The sequence below is a fragment of the Hypanus sabinus genome, chromosome 8 (assembly GCF_030144855.1).
Source record: "Hypanus sabinus isolate sHypSab1 chromosome 8, sHypSab1.hap1, whole genome shotgun sequence".
NCBI lineage: Eukaryota > Metazoa > Chordata > Chondrichthyes > Myliobatiformes > Dasyatidae > Hypanus > Hypanus sabinus.
In genome coordinates, this window is record NC_082713.1 from 57,184,072 (window position 1) to 57,208,355 (window position 24,284).

Consider the following 24,284-nt stretch of genomic DNA (forward strand, 5'->3'; position numbering starts at 1 on the left):
CACAGTAGGCTTATTCAGAAAGTCAGAAGGCATGGGATCCAAGGAAGTTTGGCCAGGTGGATTCAGAATTGGCTTGCCTGCCGAAAGCAGAGGGTCATGGTGGAGGGGAGCTCTACTTTTTATGATTTTTATTAATGACTTGGATCTACTTTTTGTGATTTTTATTAACGACCTGGATTGCAGATGACACAAAGATGGTGGTGTTGTGGATAGTGTTGAGGATTGTTGAAGATTGCAGAGAGACATGGATAGGATGCAGAAGTGGACTGAGAAGTGGCAGATGGAGTGCAACCCAGAGAAGTGTGAGGTGGTACACTTTGGAAGGACAGACTCCAAGGCAGAGTACAAAGTAAATGACAGGATACTTAGGAGTGTGGAGGAGCAGAGGGATCTGGGGGTACATGTCTACTGATCCCTGAAAGTTGCCTCACAGGTAGATAGGGTAGTTGAGAAAGCTTCTGGGGTGTTAGCTTTCATAAGTTGAGGGATAGAGTTTGAGAGTCGTGGGGTAATGACGCAGCTGTATAAAACTCTAGTTAGGCCACACTCAGAGTACTGTGTCCAGTTCTGGTCGCCTCACTATAGGAAGGATGTGGAAGCATTGGAAAGGATACAGAGGAGAATTACCAGGATGCAGCCTGGTTTAGAGAGTATGCATTATGACCAGAGATTAAGGGAGCTAGGACTTTATTCTCTGGAGAGAAGGAGGATGAGAGGAGACATGATAGAGGTATACAAGATATTAAGAGGAATAGATAGAGTGGACAGCCAGGGCACTCCTCTTCCCCAGGGCACCACTGCTCAATACAAGGGGACATGGTTTTAAGGTAAGGGGTGGGAAGTTCAAGGGGGATATTAGAGGAAAGTTTTTTACTCGGAGAGTGGTTGGTGCATGGAATGCACTGCCTGAGTCAGTGGTGGAGGCTAATAGACTAGTGAAATTTAAGAGACTAATAGACAGGTAAATGGAGGAATTTAAGGTGGAGGGTTATATGGGAGGCAGGGTTTAAGGGCGGCACAACATTGTAGGATGAATGGCCTGTACTGTGCTGTTTTGTTCTTTGTTCTTTATTCCAATTTACCTTATAATTCAGGCCCTGCAGACCCTGCAAAGACCCTGTAAATTTTCTCTGAGCTCTTTCAACCTTATTTACATCCTTCCTGTAGGTTAGTGACCACAACTGCACACAATGCTCCAAATTAAGCCTTACCAATGTCTTATATAACTTCACCGTAACATCCAGTCTCCTGAACTCAATGTGCCAAAATCTTTCTTAATGACCCTGAATACCTGTGACACTACTTACAATGAATTATGGACCTGTATTCTCAAATCCTTTTGTTCTACCTCACTCTTCAGTGCCCTATCCTTCACAGCATAAGACTTGCCCTGGTTGATCCTTCCAAAATTCAACACCTTGGATTTGTCTGCATTAAATTCCATCTGCTATTTTTCCAGCCTATTCTTCCAGCTGGCTCAGATCCCACTGCACCCCAATCTTGGTATCATCCACAAATTTGCTGATCCAGTTAACCGCGTTATCATCCAGATCTTTGATGTAGATGACAAACAACAACAAACTGAGCACTAATCCTTGTGGCACTCCACTCGTCAAAGGCCTCCAGTCAAAGAGGCAACCCTCCACTATCAATTGTTTTGCTTCTCCCATGAAGCCTATGCCTAATCCAGTTCTCTACCTCATCCTGAATGCCAAGCAACAACCTTCTTGACCAGCCTCTCGTGGGACTGTGTCAAATCCTTACTAGAGTCCATTTAGACAATATCTACCGTCTTGTCTTCAAGTTATGTTCCCAGTAACTTCCTCGACAAACTAAAAGATTGGTCAGGCATGACCTACTACATACAAAGCCATACTGACTATTCTTAATCAGTTCATGTCTATCCAAATACTTATATATCCAGACCCTCAGAGTACCTTCCAATAACTTTCCCACTACTGATGTCAGGCTTACCAGCCTATAGCTGCTTGGTTTATTTTCAGAGCCTTTCTGGAACAGTGGAACAACATTAACTATCCTTCAATCCTCTGGAGCCTCACCTGTTGCAAAGGATAATTTAAATATCTCTGCTAGGGCCGTGACAATATCTGCAATTGCCTCCTGAGGGATTCAAGTGAGGAAAGCTGTCATGGCTTGCAGTGGGATTCAGACCCTGGGGATTTATCCACCCTGGTTTGCCTCAGCACAGCAAACACCACCTCCTCCGTAATAGGGTGCATGAAGATGCCACTTTTCCCCACTTCTATAGACTCTTTGTCCATCTCCTGAGTAAACACAAATGCAAAAAAATTGCTTAGGATCTCCCCCATCTCTTTTGCCTCCACACATGGATTACTATTCTGATCTTCCAGAGGACCAATTTTGTCCCTTGCTATCTTTTTGCTCTTAACATATCAGTAGAATCTCTTAGGATTCTCCTTCACCTCATCTGCTAGGACAACATTATGCCTTCATCTAGCCCTCCTAATTTCTTTAAATGTTGGAATACTGAGCTGCCAGTCCTGCCCCTCCTGCAACTAGGTCTCACTAATAGCTACCATATCATAATTCTAGGTGTTGATCTATGCCCTGAATTCATCTGCCTTTCCTATGTATGATTCTTCTTGCATTGAAATATATGCAGCTCAGGACATTCGTCACACCATGCTCAATCTTTTGATTCCTACTTAGCCTGAGGTCTTAACGTCTGTCTCCAAAACCTCTCTACTAACTGTTCTGTCACTCTGGTTCCCATCTCCCGCAACTTTTGTTTAAACCCCACCGTGCAGCACTTGAACTCATTTTGCAGAACCTTGACACTCCTCTTACCTATGTCATTGGTACCTACATGGACTACGACCTCTGGCTGCTCACCCTCACACTTAAGAATGCTGAGGACTTGATTTGAGATGGCCCAGACCCTGGCACCTGGAGGCAACATACCATCTGAGAATCTTGTTCTCATCCACAGAACCTCCATTCTGTTTCCCCAACTAAGAAATTCCCTGTCACCACAGCTCACCTCTTCTCCCCCCTTACCTTCTTGGTCACAGAGTGAAACTCAGTACTAGAGACTGTGTCTTTCCTCTGAAAGGTCATCTTCCCCCGCCCACCAGACATTATCCAAAGTAGTATATCTGTTGTTGAGGGGGAAAGCCACAGGGGAAACTGCACTGGCTGTTTAAATCCTTTTCCCTTCCTGACTCTCCTGACTTTCCTAGTTTCCTGTGTCCTGCACCTTGGCTGTAACTACCTTTCTATATGTTCTATCTATCGTTCCCTTGGCCTCCCGAATGATCCGGTGTTCCATCCAGTTCCAGCTTCAAGTCCTTAATGCTGAGTGTTAGAAGCTAAAGCTGGATGTACTCCTCGCAGTTGTAGTCATCAGGGACACTGGAGGTCTCCCTGCCTTCCCATACCTGCAAGAAGAGCATTCAACCATCCTGCCTGGCATCTCTACTGTTCTAATTGAGCAAATATAAAGAAGAAAGAACAATAAACTGTGGCATGGAGGGGTATTGGGGTGCTGTACCAGCAGCTTATCACTTTCTGTGAATCAAACTCTCCTTGCTAAAGCCGCAAAATCCCCACACTAATTCTGTCTACTCCAATGATAACAGCTGCTCCGCTTGTCCCTGCTTCCTATTTGCCAATCAATCCCGAACATGGATTGGCCGCTGCTCAAAGCTCCAAACTGCTGCGAGTTGCTGCCTTTTCTACTCACTTGGTGAATCTGAGTGAACTATGTCTTCTTAGGCTTCCAATCTCTCCATTTGGGTGCTACTGAAAGAGAAGGATGTTGGAGGTTAATCAGCTCAGCCACAAATCATTACTGTAGGTGTTCTTAAGAGCAGTGACCTAGGCCCAACCATTTTCAGCTGCTTCATCAATTATCATACTTCCATCATAAAGTCAGGTGGGTGTGTTTTCACAATGTTCAATTCTATTTGCATTCCTTCAAAATGAAGCAATGAATGCCTGCATGCAACAAGATCCAAGCAGCACTCAGATCTAACTGCACACAAGTTCAGGGTGGTAAGTGGCAAGTAACATGTATACCACAACAATGCCAAGCAATAACCATTTCTAACAAGATAGAATCTAACTACTTGCCTTGACATTCAAATCCAATACCATTATTGAGTCTATCCTTCAACATCTTAGGAGGTCACAATAAGTGCTACAATAAGTGTATGGGACACTGGAAAAATGTTGAATTTCCCCTTGGGGATGAATAAAGTATCTATCTATCTATCTACTAATGTTTGTAAACTCAGCTGGATTAGCCACATTAAAGACTATGACTACAAGAACAGGTTGGAGGCTAGGTTTCCTATGATTTGACTCGCCTTTTACCACCCCAAATTCTTGCTGACCTAAGACAGGACATAAGACAGGAATTTGTTCTGTTGTCCTGGGAGCAAGAGACTCACCTTCCCCCAATGCCCATGATAAGAAGAATCCACTGCTCCAGAATAATCATTCTGCTATTCTAGTCTCCCCATCCTCTTTCCCTAGGACTGAAGCCTGTCTTGGTTTAGCTGATGGCTGTGTGTTGAGCTGTAGAATCAGGGAAGAGGAGAATGGGAAGAAGTGTTTATATGAGTTGTCTGCTAGTGAACATGGTGGAGAGGAGAGTAAAGAGGTGAATGTTATAGTCTGGTTGTCATTGAGTGGTGGAGAGGAAGTGAATTGCAGGTACAATTATGTTTAAGAGACATTTAGGCAAAAACGTGAAAAGAAACGACAAGCTCAAAGAGATGATTTGATTGGTCTGGATTAGTTGGGCTGAAGAGGCTGTTTCATGCTGTAAGACTCCAAGACTGAATATCATTCTGTGGATATATACACTGCAGGAGTTCACCTTTCAATGAAAGAACTCTTCATGGTGCATTTACAAGTTTTTTCTGAAAATTAGTGAATCATTTAAGGTAGAATCATTATGATGGAAGATTGTCCAAAGAAATTCTAGACATATTTAACCCTTCTAGGTGTTTGTCCCCTGTTTTATTTCAAATAGCTATTTTTGTTGAGCGATATTATTGTATGTATTAATTAAATTGGAGATATCTCATAAATGAAATAAAGTCATTTGGCAATCTATTTATTTTCTATATTTCACAATAAATATACCTTTCAAACTCTTGCAAACTTGTATTAATCCCTTTTCTTATTTCTATCATTGTTTTTAAACTGTCATAACTTTTTTTCTGACAAAATAATGATCCAATTATTGCCATATGTTGGAGCTGCAACCTTCCTGATGTCTTTCCACAGTTGATCTTTCTACAAGAAAATATATTTCTATCCATGATGTGGATCACACTGGAGCAACAAAAAGTGAGCGAGCTGGAATTAGTAAACTGAAGCTTGAGATGATGCAGGTGAGCAGTCCATTTAACTGAAATGTGATCCATGTATTTATAAATATGCATTTAGAATAGCTATCATAGAATAATACATTATCCAGTGTAGTTGGGGTGCACTGTACCACTGAGTTGAGCTGACATTCAGCTACTCTTCTTGTCCAGTAGCTCAAACTGCAGAATGCATGTGTCCATACTTAATGAACAGAATCAAACTGACTGCCACAAGTTATTCAAAGGCAGCAGTATCAAGATTCAGACAGCATCAGTGGAATGATTTTCAGCATGAATTGATGCTGCAAATTTTACAGTTAGAATATTATGCTTCGTGGAGTAGATTGGAAAGTAAAGAATTGAATCTTAACACAAGCAGTTAAAGAAAGAAACTGGGAAATTTCCTGATGTCTTGATTCAAGGTTTCAACCTAAAATGTTGACAGTGCCTTCCCCCTACAGATGCTCAACCTGCTGAATTCCTCAGGCAGATTGTTTATTGCTCTGTGCCTTGGTACCTGTTTATTTTGTGTCTCAAGATCAGGAAATTGCCACATGAATTGTTGTGATCTCCTTTGAGATCTTCAGCACTGGTACCTTGCTGAGATCTTCAAGATTAAAGTATATAATAATTTACTACATATTTGTGAATTTAGTATACATTTCTACCAGTTACCCCCTGAACAAGCAAAAATAATATATGATCTGGACTATTCAAGTTTAAATTAATTTATACTGACAAGCAAACAATCTGGCACTGAAATTTTACTTCTAAAAGTCCTGAATCTCATTCCTTTAGTTTGTAATTATTCCTGTAGATTTTAACCAAAATTTAAATTGTTTTAACTATTTTCTTTAGTCTCTCTCTTTCTTTTCATCTCATTTTTCTTTATCTTCCCTTCACTTTCTGTGTTTCATATTACAGTGAATTTTCTGTCTTGGATTCTACAAAATGCAGTTACCCCTGAATATGGCCATGGAGATTATGGGCAATTGACCTGCACCAATTAAGTGGAATTAAAATGACAAAATTACTTTGTACTCTGTGTACATTTTAATTATTTTTCTTTTTTAATGTAGCCTCGTGAGGCAAAACCAGTATTTCCTGTCTAATCTTGTTCATCCTTGAAATGGTGGTTGTTAGATATCTCATTGAACCTGTACTGTCTTTTTAGTAAAGGTGCTTCCACACAGTTAATGAAAGAAGAGTTCAAAGGCTTAGATTAAGTTTTGACAAGGGAATTAGATTTGCTAAGTCAAGATGGTGTCTGAACTGCTGAGGAGCTTGCATTTGGTTTATTCCTTTGATTTATTAGAACTTACTAAAACTTGCTTGCTAAAGTTTACTTGCACTACCTAAAAAGAAAGGTTGCACCTCTTAAAGATGCATTGCAAGTTGGCCAGGATTTGGAAGATATACTAGAAGTGCAACTGACTGGGAAGCAGTGAGGAATAGCACAAGGTATAATGCGTTGTTTTCAAACACAGGACCAGTTAATGGAATTTAAAGACTGTGGAAAATGATAGCCCAGGAGGCCAGAACCATGATCTAAGCACAGTGCTGCAAAGGATTTGATGAGATTCCATAACTTAGATAAGTCTGTGCATCATTGAAAGGCATAATGTACCATTTGCAAGACTAGCATTAAAATACTGCTCAATAATTCACATCCCAGAATCTTGTTTATAAACAAGCACTTTCAGATGGAACTCTTTCCTAACACATAGGCACAGCACCTCACCAACATATAGTTAACTTATCTACCTACATCACATCTGTATTGAGGTAGATCTGCTGCTAGCCATTTAATTATAAAACCACATAGACTAGGGTACATATTGATACTCTACTGTCAGGTGAAGGTGGTGCATAATTGGAGCATCCAGAAACAAAGCCCCAAGAGCTCAGACATGCCTTCGTACTTTTATGGAGGAGACATTGCGGCCCATGATTGGGACAGAGTTATACCCAACTGTCTTCACTCCCCCCCCCCCCCACTTCCCCAACTACACTCTCTTCTAATAGAAAATCACTCACTCTCACCACGTCACAGCACTTTTCATATTTTATAATTTTTTCATGCTTTTCTCATTTATGGCAATTTTTTCTCATTTATGACATCATTGGCAAGTCCAACATTGCTGTCATTACCAAATTGCACTTGAGAAGTTACAGGTTAGCAGCTGCTTTGAACAGCTACAATTCTTCTCACAAAGATATTACCAAAAAGTTGATTGGTAGTGATGTTACAAGATTTAGATACAGTAAATCATGATATCTGTAGGGGATGTTGGATGGTCCAATACTTCTGCTGTCATTGTCCTCCTGAATGTAATGTTGCAGACTTGGGAAATTTTGTTTGATGGTCTTAGTGGTTCTGCCTGCCCTGGATTTTGTAGAAGAGACACACTGCAATAATCCCCTCCTGATGCCAAAGTGGTAATTTGATGACTGAAAGAAGTGCATAGAGGAATAGTTGAGTGAAATTCTGCAACTCATGTTTCCAGCATTTGGTTTTCTTTATTTGTTGTCTTTGATGTTTAAGATTTGTACAGCTTATTGTTTAGGATACAGCCCTTGGGCAATTTTCCACATTGTTTAGTTGACACCAGTGTTGTAACTGGACTGGCATCAGAAGTGGCTAGTTCTGGAATGCCTGTCCGTTAATTAAAGCCAGGATTTTGTTTGGTCTCAGAACTGAACAAGTGGTGCTTTTATAATTCCATAACGTGGAGGCTGTTATTGAACAGAAATGGTTAGTTTTCATAACATTAAATGAATCCAAGGATTTTGGACCAGGCAGGAAAATAGCATTTGAGTTAGAAAAGCAACCAAGGTTTCCAATTTCTTGCATTCCTAGTGCTTTCTTTACTTAATTAGGGGAGGAGAAAGTAAAATTATTATAATGTGTTGGGGAGAAGAAGAAAACATAAAATACATATCAAGAGAACACTGTAGTTGATGGATGTTTTGGCAATTTGCTGCCAGTGGAATTGTGCTAACAATGACTGTGTTATTTGCTAATTGTAGCCTTTAAAGTGTTTAACTCAGAAATTGTTTACAGTCCGTTAAACTAATTTATCTGATTTCTCCCCCCCATGTTTTTAGATGGATAAGCGTAGATTTTCTGCTGCTGTAACCAATATTGAGGTGACATATAACTCTAGCTACAAATAAATCTTCACAATTTTTCCATCCTTTTATTTTACTGACATACCTAATTATTTCTTTACAGAACATTAAATCCTATACATTGTTTTGAGGTCACAGCTTAACGATCAGTTTAATGTTTTCATTTAAAATAACCAATATATGTATAACGGTAATCCTTTGGAGTCTTCTAATTGTTACTGCGTGCTTTGATTAATCACCATTTTATTTGGATTTGCATGTACCCCAGAATAACAGATTTAACCTTAATCCTTTGTTTTAAATATTTTTTTTCTAAACTGGTACTGTTTTCTGACAAAGATTGATGAGATGATAATGTTCATGGATCATTCACAATCCTGATGACAAAGTGGAAGAAGTTGGATCTGAATCATTAAGTCGGGGTCTTCAGGCTCCTGTACCTTCTCCTGGCTGGTGGTAATGGGATGAAGCCATGTCCCAGACAGTGAGGGTCCTTAAAAATTGATGGCACCTTGTTGAAGCACCGCCTCTTGAAGATGTCTTCAGTGGGGAGGGTTGTGATGGAGTCTATAACCCTCTGCAACTTATTGTGATTCTTAATAGTGGAGGTTCCATAGCAGACTGTGATGCAATTAGACAGATTGTTCACCAATATCTATCTATAGAAATTTCCTGATCTTCAGTGACATACTGAATCTCTTCAAACTCCTAGCAAAGTAGGGCCACTGGCATGCATTCTTCATGACTGCATCGATGTTTTGGGTCTAGGATATATCCTCTGAGATGTTGATGCTCAGGAGTTTCAAGCTCCTCACCTTTTTCACTGCTGACCCCTCAATGAATACTGGTGACTTTAGACTTCCCCTTCCTGAAGTCCACAATCAGTTTTGTATTCTTTCTTTTCTTTTTACAATATTATTATTCAGAAGAAAAAACAAAATTAACAGAGTGCAACACATAGATACATCTCAACATAAATTGTGTACATTCATATATTGTGATAAAATTGATCAAATTGTTATAGCATATCACATAATGGTATACCACTCTGTAATCAAAAATTTAAAGATAAGTCATACATCATAAAATAATTTTTTTTATATAAAAAAAGTCAACCCCCCTACCAACTACCAAAGAAAAAAGCTGATGGATGATAATGGATAATTAGAAAAAAAACATATTCGCTTAAGAAGAGAAGATAGAAATATACATAAAAGTCTGTGCACTGTTAAACTTTATAAATTGGAAAAGTAATTTAGGAAAGGTGTCCAGATATTATAAAAAGATTGTTTCGAATTTAAGACTGAGCAGCGGATCTTCTCTAAATTTAAATAAGACATAATATCACGTAGCCATTGAAGATGTGTAGGAGGGGTAGACTCCTTCCATTTAAGCAAGATTGCTCTCCTTGCTAAAAGAGAAGTAAAAGCTAAAACCTGTAGGTTAGGAGTATTTAAAGTTATATTTTCATTTGCAATAATACCATACAAGGCAGTAAGGGGCTTTGGGTTAAATTGGACCCTTAAAAAGTTGTGAGAAGGTATGGAATACTTCCTGCCAAAACTTTTCAATTTTAGGGCAAAACCAAAACATATGAATTAAAGAGGCATCAGCAGAGTTGCATTTATTACAAAGTGGAGAAACGTTTGGATAAAAACTGGACAGCTTCTGTTTAGAAATGTAAGCTCTATGAACCACTTTAAATTGTAGAAGAGAATGACGGGCACAGAAAGATGATTTATTAACTCGTTTAAGAATTTTATTCCATCTTTCATCTGAAATCTGACAATTTAGGTCATCCTGCCAAGCTTTTTTTATTTTATCTAAAAAGTCTTGTCTAGAATCAATCAACAAGTTATAGATACTAGTAATAGAAACATTAACAAATTGTTTTAAATTTAAAAGATAAAAGCTTTTAGGTTTTACTATTGGGCTGCCAATATAAGGAATATTACTTTTTGGTCCAATTATATTTATCGTAAAGATTGCCCATTATGGGTCTCCTTAGAAGTTAAGTCTGTAAAAAAAATTCCTCTATTGTCTCTCTTCTTGGATCATACTCTTCTTTTTCAGCAAATAAAACAACAGATAACATAATTGTTAAGCAAAGTTTAAGGATCTGGTCTCAATTTAGAACATTTTTTGGTTTAGCGAATTTTTCATTATCATCTCCCATTCTCCTTAATTATTTTTTTTATCTCTTCCATGACTGACAAAGTCATGGGATTGGGATGAACTAGGTATTAAGTGTTTTTGGGACCTGTTTATCTCAGGATCTCTTGCTTCATTTGACCAATTGTTAACTAAATTTGCACTGCCAAAAACACATTTTTACAGATACCTTCAAATGAGAGATTTCTCATGTTCCCAATTAACTACTTTTCCTATAGGTCCTGATAAAAAAAATTACTGATAATCTTTTAAATTTAAAACCTTTTGTTAATGGTTCTAGTTTTGTATTCTTTCTGACATGGATTGTGAGGTTATTGTTGCAACATCATTCAACCAGCTGATTTATCTCACCCCTGTACACAACCTCATTCCCATCTGAGATTCTATCAATAACAGCAGTGTTATCAGTGAATTTATAGATGTTGTTTAAACTGTGCTGAGCCCCACAGTCACAAGTGTACAGAGTAGAGCCATGGGCTAAGCAAGCATCCTTGAGGTGAACCTGTGTTGATTAAAGGTGAAGAGATGTTATTAGTGATCTGCTCTAACTCTTGTCTCCGAAGAAGGAAATCAAAGATCCAGATGCAGACGGTGGTATTGAGACCCAAGTTTTGAAGTTTGGTTAGTAGCACTGAGAATGATGGTACTGAACACCGAGCTGCAATCAATTAAACGTTGTTTGTCTTGTGGTTTTCTAAATGCCCAAAGCAGAGCTAATGAGATTGAGTCTACTCTAGACCTGTTATGGTGATAGTGAACTGCTTCAGGTCCAGGTCCTTGCTCAGGCAGAAATTCATTCTAGCCAGAACCAACCTTTCAAAGACCTTCATTAAGGTAGGTGTGAGTGTTGCTGGTTGATAGTCATTGAAGCAGCTCACCCTGCTCTTCTTGGGCATGGGAAGCAGGCTGAAACCTGACTGCAGCAATGTGAGACTGTAAATGTCCTTGAACACTCCAGCCTGTTGATCAGCAAAGGTTTTCAGTACCCAGGCAGGTACTCCATTGGGGTATGTATGTAAAAAGTTAATGTTTTAAGTGGAACTTTACCCCAGTGGAATCCTGCTCAGTTACAAATTATGATTTCTCTTCCTGTAACATTTTAACCATGGATATTAATACTGCATGATGTTTTTTAAAAAAAGAAATAATTTTTGTTATGGAAGTTTAACCTTAGTATTTGAGATCACTAACTTCCAACTTGCTTTGATAGGCCAGAAATCCATAAAATTGCATTGTTTACATGGTATGTTCATTAATCTAAATATTGTTATTTCTTGCTATTGTAGACTGGAACTTTGAAGCCAACTGGCAAAGCTGATGAACAAGAGGTGATGATTTTTGTTACTAATGTTGCAAATTTTGTCAATTGATTTGTCAGAATTATGTCCTCATAATTTTTGACAAATACCATTGAACAATAACTGCTTTAACTATCTTGACCTCTGTCTGATTTTTCCATTACCTTAAGGAAAGGCTAGGTGAAAATGCACTCAAAATTTTAAACATCAGTTTGTGTGCTCCTGCAAGAGTTACTTTGCAAAATGAGGTATATAATGGATCTATACTGGATCTTATTTCAACGTGATTAGCTTAATTTAATGATTTAGACTTTGTTCTTTTAAGATAAAGGTGTTGAAACTGGCATCTAGTCTTCACTCCAGCTTTTTTACACTGAACATGAAAATTTCTGTGACCCATTAGAGATAGAGAATACTTTGAACTTCATGAATACATATTTCTCAATGAGTGATCTTGATACTCTATTCTGTCTTCATTGTACAAGAAGTGCACAATGAGGTATCTTGGGTGTGCTTTTTCAAGTCATATGCAATAAACTAGTCTATCAACTGTGTGGTCATAATGACCTCTTTCTGGAGCAGCAACTCTGATAATCTGGATGTTAGCCATTCTCCTAGGACGCAAATTTCAAGCGTTAATCATTCCAAAATATAAAGCATAACTGTAGTAAGCACTTTCCTGGAACTTGCATTGCGCCATTTCTATTTTATATAAGTTTGACCTGGATGTATAATGTTCTGCAGTGTGAAACATATCAATATAACTTTGATGCATCAACTTCGTTCTCTCTGAAGATAAAGTGAAAAAAACATTGAGTGAAAATACAGGAACATGTTTTCATTATATTGTAATACACAGAGAAATGCATTGTTTTCAGTATTAGTTAATTCAGTCTGTGGTTAGTCTTCATATAAGTAAAAATTTAGCATGTTGCTCTTTCCAACATCTTAGATTAATCTGAATAACTATTCTGTTCTATAAGCCAAAGCAAAACAGTTTTCCTTGCAATCTCTTTAAGCAGATTGCCTGCTTGCTATTTTGGATTCTTATTTTCAGAATGTTTACACCCATCAATTTCCTTCTCAAATTCCATAATCACAGACCAACAGATCAAAGGGCTTTGTTTCTCCAAGCCCAGTTCACAAACCATTTGTTTTTTCTTTAGCCTTTGGAAGAAGCAACTTCTAACATTCAACATTTGTAACATGTTTTGATGTTACTTTCCTTAAATTGCCAATTGTGCAGATTGATTTCAGGTTCCTATTTTTATTAATTTCCTTTCTCTAAATACTTTCTGTTGAAATATTAGCCTTTTAACTCCAGAAATGTGGCTAAAGCTTATTCCTCTTGGCCTGCATAACCTGAGCTGCTTTCAGGTTAAGATACTATTAAGAGTAAACACGAGGAAATCTACAGATGCTGGAAGTTCAAACAACACACACACAGAATGCTGGTGGAACACAGCAGGCCAGGCAACATCTATAAGGAGAAGCACTGTGGACGTTTCGGGCCGAGACCCTTGATCAGGGAGGCCTCGGGAGAAAGAAAAGGGGAGGGGGGGAAGCACCAGAGGGAGATGGAGAAGGAGAAAATGGAGAGATTATATTGGTGAGACCCGACGCAGACTGGGAGACCATTTCACTGAACACCTACGCTCGGTCCGCCAGAGAAAGCAGGATCTCCAGTGGCCACACATTTTAATTCCATGTCCCATTCCCATTCTGATATGTCTATCCATGGCCTCCTCTACTGTCTAGGTTGGAGAAACAACACCTTATATACTGGCTGGGTAGCCTCCAACCTGATGGCATGAACATTGACTTCTCTAACTTCTGTTAATGCCCCTCCTCCCCTTCTTACCCCATCCCTGACATATTTAGTTGTTGGCCTGTTCTCCATCTCCCTCTGGTGCTTCCCCCCACCCTTTTCCTTCTCCCGAGGCCTCCCGTTCCATGATCCTTTCCCTTCTGCAGCTCTGTATCACTTTCACCAATCACCTTTCCAGCTCTTGGCTTCATCCCACCCCCTCCAGTCTTCTCCTATCATTTCGCACTTCCCCCTCCCCCCACTACTTTCAAATCTCTTTCTATCTTTCCGTTCAGTTAGTCCTGCCCGAAACGTCGACAGTGCTTCTCCTCATAGATGCTGCCTGGCCTGCTGTGTTCCACCAGCATTTTGTGTGTGTTGTTACTATTAAGAGTGTTTGTTTGGAATTGTGTGGATTACCACTTAAACAGTTGCGGACAAAAATAGTGTTAAATTTAACCTGTTTTACAAATATATTTTTACAGTAAAACTAAGAATTTTGTCCTACTTATTTGACAACTGCTAAATAAAATTCGATGGTGAAGGAGAGATACATAAATGAAAAAAGTGGAAAGACGTAACCTATCAATTTTCCTCGATTCACTAAAAATCATGGTACTTTTTGATGACTGCTAAATATGTCCACCATTTGTTATATTCTCTTCCTGGTGTTCTTCAACTTTATCTTTAGTATAGCCCACTTTTTCCCAAATATTCATCTCACTTTTTAGGAGTCAGAATGGATCAAAGTTTGAAGGAAATTATTTCACAGCACCTCTTGTTGATTTGTACTGAGTATTTGGGCTAAGGGCCATTTTACGTAGAGGGCAAAAGAAGTCACAAGATAGGTTCTGTAGAATCAAGCCATCATTAATGGAAAATCACTTGGAATCTGGAGCCATTATCGTAGCAAGCCTTTATTCATTTGATCTCAGTGCAGGGAAGACTAGGTGGAAAAATCTCCCTGAAATTAATAGTTTCATACTTCCGATACAATTATGAAACATGGCAGATGATTGTCAAGCCCATCAGGTGTGCCCTTAACAACTTTTGGTTTGACTAAGTAGATATAGATGACTATCTGGAACCTCCTATTGTCCTTTGCATAAGTTTGAGCCACAGAGCTCCTCTTAGTATTTGTACTTCATAGCTTTCAAGTATATTAATTCAAAATTATATGCTGACCCTAATATTTGACCTATTCAGATCTTTACTGTTTCTTAAGGATGATCTGTTTAAGTTATTTCAGATGTTTCATAGTTATTCACAGTCCATTCATTTACTGTTTCTGTTATCCTGATCACAACAGGGTCATGGCATGAAATTTCAATTTGTCTCTCAAGGGATTAATTGGTGCCCAATCAACAGCCCATTATCTCCTCAGTCTCAACAAGGCCCATTATGTTTCCTGCACATTTGATCAACCATGTCAGAATGCCTCATGTTAATGTTACATTTGTTTTTATCCCAACATGTGCATGTATGTTGAGGAACCAATTTTTTTCATGTGAATACCATGATTAGTTTACAGCCACATGACATGTGGCTCCCTTCTGCGTGATCAGTATAGCTGATGTTCTGTCAGAAAGCAAGCTTTGTATCTGTACAGCTGTATCTTGTGCTTTCAAGGTTGATAAGAGGTTGATAAATGCCCTGTAGACATTCAGTGGAGAAGAATGGTTCTTGCTTATGTCAAATGATTAATATATCTTCCATTCAACGTGCTCTCTATCAAAGCCACTCAGTTTTAGTAAGTACCTATGCTAAGATGTTTAACAGATTGACATGGAGTTGGACAGCTGAATTTAGACAATTTTATATTTAAAATAGATAAATATTTATGTGACATTGGTAGGTTAAAAGTTGCTGAACAATTACAAATGTGTTTGCTCTTGCAGTAGTTGATTAAAAACCTACTATTGTCACAGATGAGCAAGTTTTTCAGCTAGTTATTTACATCACAATTTCATTGGCTACTGCTGCTTGAGATATCCAGTGTATGTGTGATTTGGACACGGATAACTTGAGCAAACTGATATTGTTTTCTCCTGCCTTAAAATACAGTGGAAGATGCATTAATAGTGAATCAAATAATTTGTATATTACAGCAAACACTTAATGTGCCTGATCCATGGCAAGATAGTGATTTTATAGACATACGTCAGGGACAGTGGTTGCGGCGAAGACGAATCGATGGTGCACTCAACAGAGTTCCTGTTGGTTTTTATCAACGAGTATGGAAAATTTTACAAAAGGTCAGTGTAGCCTTTGAGTGTTATTTGTATTTTCATGCAGTAAATGTTTCCTTTATGAAGCAAAATTCTATTATATAATTTTATCTCTAATTTGCAGTGTCAAGGGTTGGCAATTGAAAATTATGTTCTCTGGTCATCTACAACTGAAGAGGTAAACCACTATATTATCTTTAATTTATCTAAGACCACAGTAAGATCTCAAACTTAAAGTGGTTCTTTGGTATTCTGCAATAACTGTAATATCATATCATTCTACTGGCCAGGAAACATCTTTGGAGAGGAAAACGTATTTAACAAGACATGACATTAGGGAAAAAATATAATAAAAAAAAATGCTTGGCGATAGATTGGGAAGAGAGCGCATGAAAAATAGATATTGGTGCAAGAAATGGCATAAAACACAATGAATAGATCAAATGGAGCTGTAGATAAGAATATCAGAATCTCTTCTAGAAGCTGCTGTCTGAAAAACTGGGAGTGTTCCTCATAATCTGAAAGGGTTGAAGCTGTATTAGTATTAAATGCCAAATGGAAATATCAGGTTTCATTTATGAGATTGGAGAACTTTGTCGCAACTTGAAGACAATTTGTGAAGAATACAAGGATTCTTGTGCTCCAAATTTTGGGACTGATCAATCTAATATTCTGTGACAAAATACAGATCAGTATATCTTGTGAATACTTCAGCTGCTGAAATGTCATCTGATATACACAAGCAAGTCTCATATGTGCAAGCACCAGTTTTGAGTAATTTGGGGCACACATAACTAATAACTGTTGAGGAGATACAGAGGTTGCAAACCATATTATTGGTATGGCCATTTTGAAGCTCAGAATTCTAGTTAACATCATTCAACATTCTTGACTGAATGCATTTTTCCCCTACCACAAGCAAACACTATTTAAAGGGATGATCATCTCTTTTCAGATGACATCCCAATTGATTTCTAATATCTCTTATTGTACAAGTGTTTCATGCTTTTTAAAGTATTTAAAGGCTACAGAATTTGGTGTAAAATTTCCTAAAGAAATTGACCTCTCCAGTTGTTCTGAAACATGAATGCACCAGTTGGCAATTCCATTGGAACGTGATGTTACTGGGAAAATTAAAATAGCCATAGGGTCTAACAAGCAGGTAAAAGAGGAAAGAAGAGGAGGAGGAGCTCTTTACTTGGACAATTCATCAAGGTATTCAGGAAACATATCTTCTGCCTGAATCTCAGTAAGGCACTGTTTGTGACATGCTGATACCTCAGTAGACACATTCCTGCTGAAATTTGTCACCTGCTGCAGAATGCATTTCCCCTTTGTGATGCAGACTGACTTTTAATGGCACAGTATGGTTTTAATGTGTGCTAGATACTTGAAATATGAAGTTACATTATGCGGCATGTTGCCACGCAGCAGTGCAGACTGTATGTTGCAAATATGTTAATTAACAGACAGAATACATTTGGTGTACTGCTTGAATTGGAAGCGATGGGCTTGCATCATGATCTCTGTGTCTGTTTTCATGGAATATGACATTTTAGTCTAGTCATTTTTCTCAAACAATTTAAAATTAATAGTTTATGGCCTAGAGAAATATATATCCGGAGAAACATATAGACTTAATAATTCATAGCTATCCAATAAATATTATTTTTGTGCTCCTGAATCTGTTAAATTAATAATTCAAAAGTCACTACAGAGTATTTAAATAAAACAGATTGGCTATGGGCCAGGGCATCAATCTGAGGTTGGCACAGGTGGATTTCTGGGTTCACAATCTAGCTGTTGGGTAGCAATGACAGAGATTGCAATGAAGTTGCATGGCAGGATGGGGTAAGGCTTTGCTAAGGGTATGTATTTGACTTGAAGAACTTATTTTTGATTCACACTCATCTTGTAATGACTAGATGCTTCCTGCAGTAGGTTTGAGGCTTTGGTGGGTATGGAGTACCTGGAATGCAGATACTGAGCCCTCAGTTATTTTTTCCCTCCAGTAAGTCTAGAAGGGCAGTAAGAATGAAAGCAGATCAGAGCACTGTAACCTCATCACAGTACTCTCTTCATTCATTGTACACATGCACATTCAGATCTCGTCTCTGGAAAAGAGAGTAATCAGGAACTAACTTTTATCCCATCCAGAGCACTAAATCCATTTCTATTTCAAAATTACACTAGCTGATAACACCACAAGGTAACCTTATAATTTTCTATGTCTCATTAACACATTTCACTTACCAATTCAGCTCTCAGTAATAGAAACATTAAATGATATACGACAAAGTGACATTATTCAGACAAAAACATAGGCTGCAAGTTTTTACTGGAAAAATTTGTTGCATCAAATTCTTTCTCTGCTCATGACTAGAATATTCAGAGGTGCATGAGAGCAGTCTACTAGCTCTTCTTTACAATGAAGAAACAAATGTCTCTGCCAATTGGAACATAGTACTCACACGCTCTTAATTTCTTTTAAAAGTTGCACAGGCCATGGATGTTAGTTCCTTTCCACTATCCTCTTAAGCATTTGCCCAGTTTCTCTATTTCCAGTTCATAGCTTTGCATTCAGACATTTTAGAATTAAGTTTTAATATAACCTCCACAAACCTCTCTTATCTTCTCTTCTAATTTTAGAGCTGCCTTGAAACCAATCCCTTAATTAAAGTCTTCATTATTTAATAATTGCTGCTGTAGTTACTAATATTTTCCTGTTTATGATCTGTGTTCCACTTTGAAATATTACCAACAAAGGGTAATCAGTCACAATTATCAGTTTGGATGTTTTGACTGCCCCAAAGGTACTCAGTTTTGTTTTGACAGCAATGTTAAAATAGTAAAATGATCAGACAATCCAGCAATGGCCTAGATGTTGAACTTGAACACAACAAAGTTGTTCTAGCCCAGTCTAAGCTTCAAAGCCCTAACCATTATTATCGGGAGACTAAACACCACATTAGGAGAACTGGCTAAAAGACTAATCAAATAACTGCCCGATGTATTTGTACTTTAGCTTCATATTTTACAGGCAATCTGTCATCTGAACCCCTGTGGTCCTGGGAATTAGTATTGACTCTGAAACCCAAAGAAATAGTGTCCTATCAAGTCAAACAAGTGCAAAAAAAACCTCTTCCTGATTACCTCTAACCATCCTGCCTCAGTCTTTGAATCAGTTAAACAATACTTGCAAGTGGCAAAGTGACTATATACTTAGCAACACACACAAAATGCTGGAGGAGGTCAGCAGGTGAGACAGCATCTAAAGAAATGGAAATGAAGCCAGTGTTATGGGCCAAGCCCCTTCTTCAAGACTGAGAAGGAAGGGGAAAGATGCTAGAAAAGAAAGGTGGTGTGGTGAACTACATATACCTGTCTGGACACGCCCCCTGCTGACTGTTCCTGTGGCTCCTCCCACAGACACCTGTATAAAGGCGATCAAGGCCTGAGCCCGGCCTCTCAGTCTCCAGGATGTAGTATGGTGGTCACTCACTGCTTGTTCTTTCTTCCAGTCAATAAAAGCCGATACCTCGCCTTTATGTCTCAGAGTGAGTTATTGATGGTGCATCAGGTGGGGAGAGGGGAAGGAGGCTAAGTGAAAGGTAAAAGGTGAGGCCAGATGGGCGGGAGAAGAAGGAATCTGATAGGAGAGGAGAGTGGACCATAGGAGAAAGGGAAGGAGGAAGGGATAGGCAGGTGAGAAGAAGTAAAAGATCAGTATGTGAAGTGGGGGGGGGGGGGGGTGAATTAGTTTTTTGGAAGGAGAAATCAATGTTTATGCCACCAGGGTGGAGGCTACCTAGACAGAATATAAGGTGTTGCTCCTCCACCCTGATCGTGGCCTCATCATGGCACAAGAGGAGGCCATGGGCCAACATGTTGGAATGGGAATTAAAATGTTTGGTCACCAGGTAATCCTGCTTGTGGATGGTGTGGAGGTGCTCAGTGGAGCTCATTCCCCCCTCTTCCCCCCCCCCCCCAATTTATGATGGTCTTACCAATAAAGAGGAGGCCGCATTGGGAACACAGGACACAATGGATGACCCCAGCAGATTCGCAAGTGAAGTGTTGCTTCACCTGGAAGGACTGCCTGGAACACTGAGTAGAGGTGTGGGCAGGTGTACCACTTAGGCCGGGATGAGTGGAGAAGGAAATCGTGAAGGGAGTTATCACTGTGGAAAGTGGAGGTGGGGATGGGGGGGTGGGTGGGGTAAGGAAAGATGTGGTTAATGGTAGAGTCCCTTTGGAGTGGCAGAAGTTGTGAAGGATAATGTGTCGGATGTGGAGGCTGATGGGGTAATAGGTAAGAACAAGAGGAACTCTATCATTGTTAAGGCTGCAGGAAGATGGGGTGAGTGTGGGTGTTACATAAAATAGAGGAAATGCAGGTGAGGGCAGCATCAATGGTAGAGGGAGGGATTTGCCGTTCTGTAGAGGAGGAATCTCTGATGTCGTGGAATGGGAAGCTGCATCCTGTAAACAGATGTGGTAGAGGTGAAGAAACTGGGAAAAGGGAGCAGATAGGGTGGGAAAAGGGCAACTGAGATATATTCTTGGATATATGTGAGATACAGTCACCATATATTTAGTGGAGAATTTCATTGTCTATTGCCTTAAGAAGCTTGGTAGTTTCAGCAGAGTTCTGAAGGAAAGAACTGTTGGATTTGTCTGAATAAAGAATCGACAGAAGGAAATAACTTACATGACTTGGTGCAAAATATCTATCCAGGGTAGTAATAGTAGAAAAGACCAAAACGTAATCAACTTGAGTTCTGTGTCACAACCAACTTTCTAAATGAAACATGCATTAGTTGCAGAAAGTACATCAGCATAATCTGTAACCTCAAAAGCTGGCACCTTCCTCCATTTCATTCAGCATAGATTCAGGTTTATTTATTTATCAAATGTTTATCGAAACATACAGTGAAATGCATAATTTGTGTTAATGATCCACACAGAGTAATGATGTGACACAAAGTAACAGTTGACATTTCAGGTCAAGGCCCTTCATCGGTCCTAATGGCCCAAAACATTAGCTGTTTACTCTTGTTCATAGATGCTACCTGGCCTGCTGAGTTCCTCCAGCATTTTATGTTTGCTGCTTTAGATTTCCAGCATCAGATTTTCTCATGTTTGTAAACAGGAAAATAAGCCCCTTTCCTCCCCCCAACCACTCATGCACCCACCCATATGCATACACAGTGCTCCAACCACAAGACAGGCCACCTTCAGCCTTTTGCAGACTCGTGGATTTGCAAACATTAGGCTTCACAGGAATATCACAGGACAGGCTCTTTGACATACATTTTCTGTGCCTGTCATGATGCCAATTTAAATCGCATGCCTGCCTGTACATGAGCTATGTCCCTCTTGACCCTATCTGTTCATGTGTCTGTCTAAATGCACCTTAAATATTGCTATCATATCAACTTCCACCACTTCCTCTAGGCACCTACCATACTCTGTGTAAAATGTATAGTAAACTTGTAAACCTATCCCCTCACTTTTAGATGATAGAATAGATGGCTTTGTTGCCAAGTGTGCAGATGATACAAAGATTGGTAGAGGGGCAGATTATGTTGAGGGAAGAGGTAGGCTGCAGAAAGACTTAAACAGAGTAGGAAAATGGGCAAGAGAGTGGCAAATGAAATGCAACGTTGGGAAATGCATGGTCATGCACTTCGTTAGAAGAAATAAATATGCAGACTATTTTCTAAATGGGAGAAAATCCAAAAACTTGAGATGCAAGGGGACTTGGGTGTCCTTGTGCAGAACACCCTAAAGGTTAACTTGCAGGTAGAGTCGGTGGTGAGGAAGGCAAATGCAATGCTAGTATTCATTCAAGAGGTATAGAATACAAGAGTAGGGATGTGGTGCTGAGTCTTTATAAGGCAATGGTGAGGCCTCAGCTTGAGTATTGTGTACAGTTCTGGGCTATTCATCTAACAAAAGTTGTGCTGGCATTGAAGAGGGTTCAGAGGAGGTTCACAAGGATGATTCCGGGAATGAAAGGGTTATCATACAATGAATGTTTGATGGCTCTGGGTCTGTACTTGTTGGAATGCAGAAGGCTGAGGGTGGATCTCATTGAAACCTTCCAAATGTTGAAAGGCCTAGACAAAGTAGATGTGGAAAGGATGTTTCCCATGGTGGGAGAGTCTAGGACAAGTGGGCACATCCTCAGGATAGACAGGTGTCCATTTAAAATAGAGATGCAGAGAAATTTCTTAAACCAGATGGTGCTGAATTTGTGGAATTTGTTACCACAGGCAGCTGTGGAGGCCAGATCACTGGGTGTATTTAAGACAGAGCTTGATAGGGTCTTGACTGGACACAACATCATAGGTTATGGGAAGTGGGGCTGAGGAGGGGAAAAAAGGATTTGCCATGGCAGAGTAGATATTTGATGGGCCAAATGGCCTCAGTCTTCTCCTATGTCTTATTGTCTTGTGGTTTTCCCCTTCTGTGTTTAACAAAGGGACAGAGGCTCTGACCATCTACCCTGTCTATGACTCTTGTAATTTTTATATATTTCCATCAGATGTGATACAAATATGATACAGCCTCTGTGATACAGAAAAAAGCAAACAAATTTGTCCAATTTCTCCATATACTATATAACTCTCTAATACAGGCAACCTCTTTTGCATCCCTTCAAAACCTCCTTATCCATCCTGTAATGTGGTGATCAGAACTGCACACTGTATTCCAAATGTAGCTAACCAAAGTTTTGTACAGTTGCACCATGACTTCCTGACTTTTATGCTCAGCAGCTTGATTGATAAAGACAAGTATGGTACACCAATTCTTTATCAGCTGGCTTGTTTTTATCGCTACTTCCAGAGAACTAAAGACGTACATCGCAAGATCCCTCTGTATATCAATGTTCCTAGAGTTCCTGTCACTTACTACAGTATTTCCAAATGGTCAGAGAAATAGTGAATCATTTAACAGCTTTCCTCACCATCCGTAACTCTGTTAAGTTTTTAAGTGAAATAAAAATTGGTAATCAGCCCACCTACATGTTTGTCCAAATCATTGATACTTAAACATAAGTAACACCAGAAGATACAGCTCTGATTCTTGAGGAAGAACACTGGAAACAGAACTCCAGTCAGAACAATTCCTCTACATCATTATCCTCTTGTGGCAAAGACAATTTTAAGTCCAATCTATTGAGTCTCCATAGATCCCATGTGCCTTAATTTTCTGAATCTACTTATCACAAGCATTTTAGTAAGGTGTTTGACATGGGCTTTTTCAAGAAGATTAAGATGCATGGGATCCATGATGAATTGGCTGTTTGGATTGAAAATTGGCTTGCCATAAAAGGCAGGAACAGTCTATAGTCTTATTCTTTCTGGAGATCTGTGATCCGTGTGTTCCACAGGGATCTGTTGATGCACCATCAATAACTCTCTGAGACGTGAGGCGAGATATCGGCTTTTATTGACTGGAAGAAAGAACAAGCAGCAATTGACCACCATGCTACATCCTGGAGACTGAGAGGCAGGGCTCAGGCCCCTCAGGCCTTTATACCGGGGTCTGTGAGAGGAGCCATGGTCTGTGAGAGGAGCCACAGGAACAGTCAGCAGGGGGGATGTGTCCAGACAGGTATATGTAGTTCACCACATCTGTACTGGGTGCTCTACTGGTTATGATGTATATACTATAAATGATCTGGATGAAAACGTAGATGGGTGGGTTCGTAAGTTTGAAGATGATATGTAGATTGGCGGTGTTTGATATAATATAAAAGACTGACAAAGGATACAACAGGATTTAGATCTGTTGCACATATGAATCGAGAAATGGCAAATGGAATTCAACCTAACCAAATGTGAAGTGTTGTACTTTGGAAGATCAAATATAGAGAGGCAGTACACTATTAATGACAAGACTCTTAATGATATTGATATGTAAGGGGTCATGAAGTTCAAGTTCATAAGCATCCTGAAATGGCTATACAGGTTGATAAGGTGGTAAAGAAGGCATATGCATGCTTTCCTTTTATTAGTTGAGGATTTGAATTCTAGGGTTGGGAAATTATGTTGCAGTGTTTTAATACTCTAGTTAGGCTGCCTCTGGTTTATTGCATTCTATATATTATAGGAAGGATATTGAGGCTTTAAGAAAGACGCAGAAGAGGTTTACCAGGATGCTGCTTGGAGTCAAGGGAGAGGTTGGAAAAACTTGAGTTGTTTTATCTGAGGGGAGATCTAATAAAGGTGTACAATTTAATGACAGGCATAGATAGAGTAGACAGCCATTATCTTTT

General features: G+C 39.2%; 1 protein-coding gene across 3 annotated transcripts in view; it reads left to right on the forward strand.

Annotated features, from left to right (window-relative positions):
• phka1a (phosphorylase kinase, alpha 1a (muscle)) overlaps positions 1-24,284 on the forward strand; it is a 127,580-nt gene that overhangs the window by 97,533 nt on the left and 5,763 nt on the right. For 2 of the 3 annotated variants that reach the window (XM_059977275.1, XM_059977277.1), the window contains 5 exons: positions 5,278-5,384; positions 8,469-8,510; positions 11,951-11,992; positions 15,878-16,024; positions 16,122-16,175. In XM_059977275.1, the coding sequence (XP_059833258.1) occupies positions 5,278-5,384; positions 8,469-8,510; positions 11,951-11,992; positions 15,878-16,024; positions 16,122-16,175 (392 nt within the window). The remainder of the gene's footprint in view (positions 1-5,277; positions 5,385-8,468; positions 8,511-11,950; positions 11,993-15,877; positions 16,025-16,121; positions 16,176-24,284) is intronic. The other variant, XM_059977276.1, reaches the window with a different exon arrangement.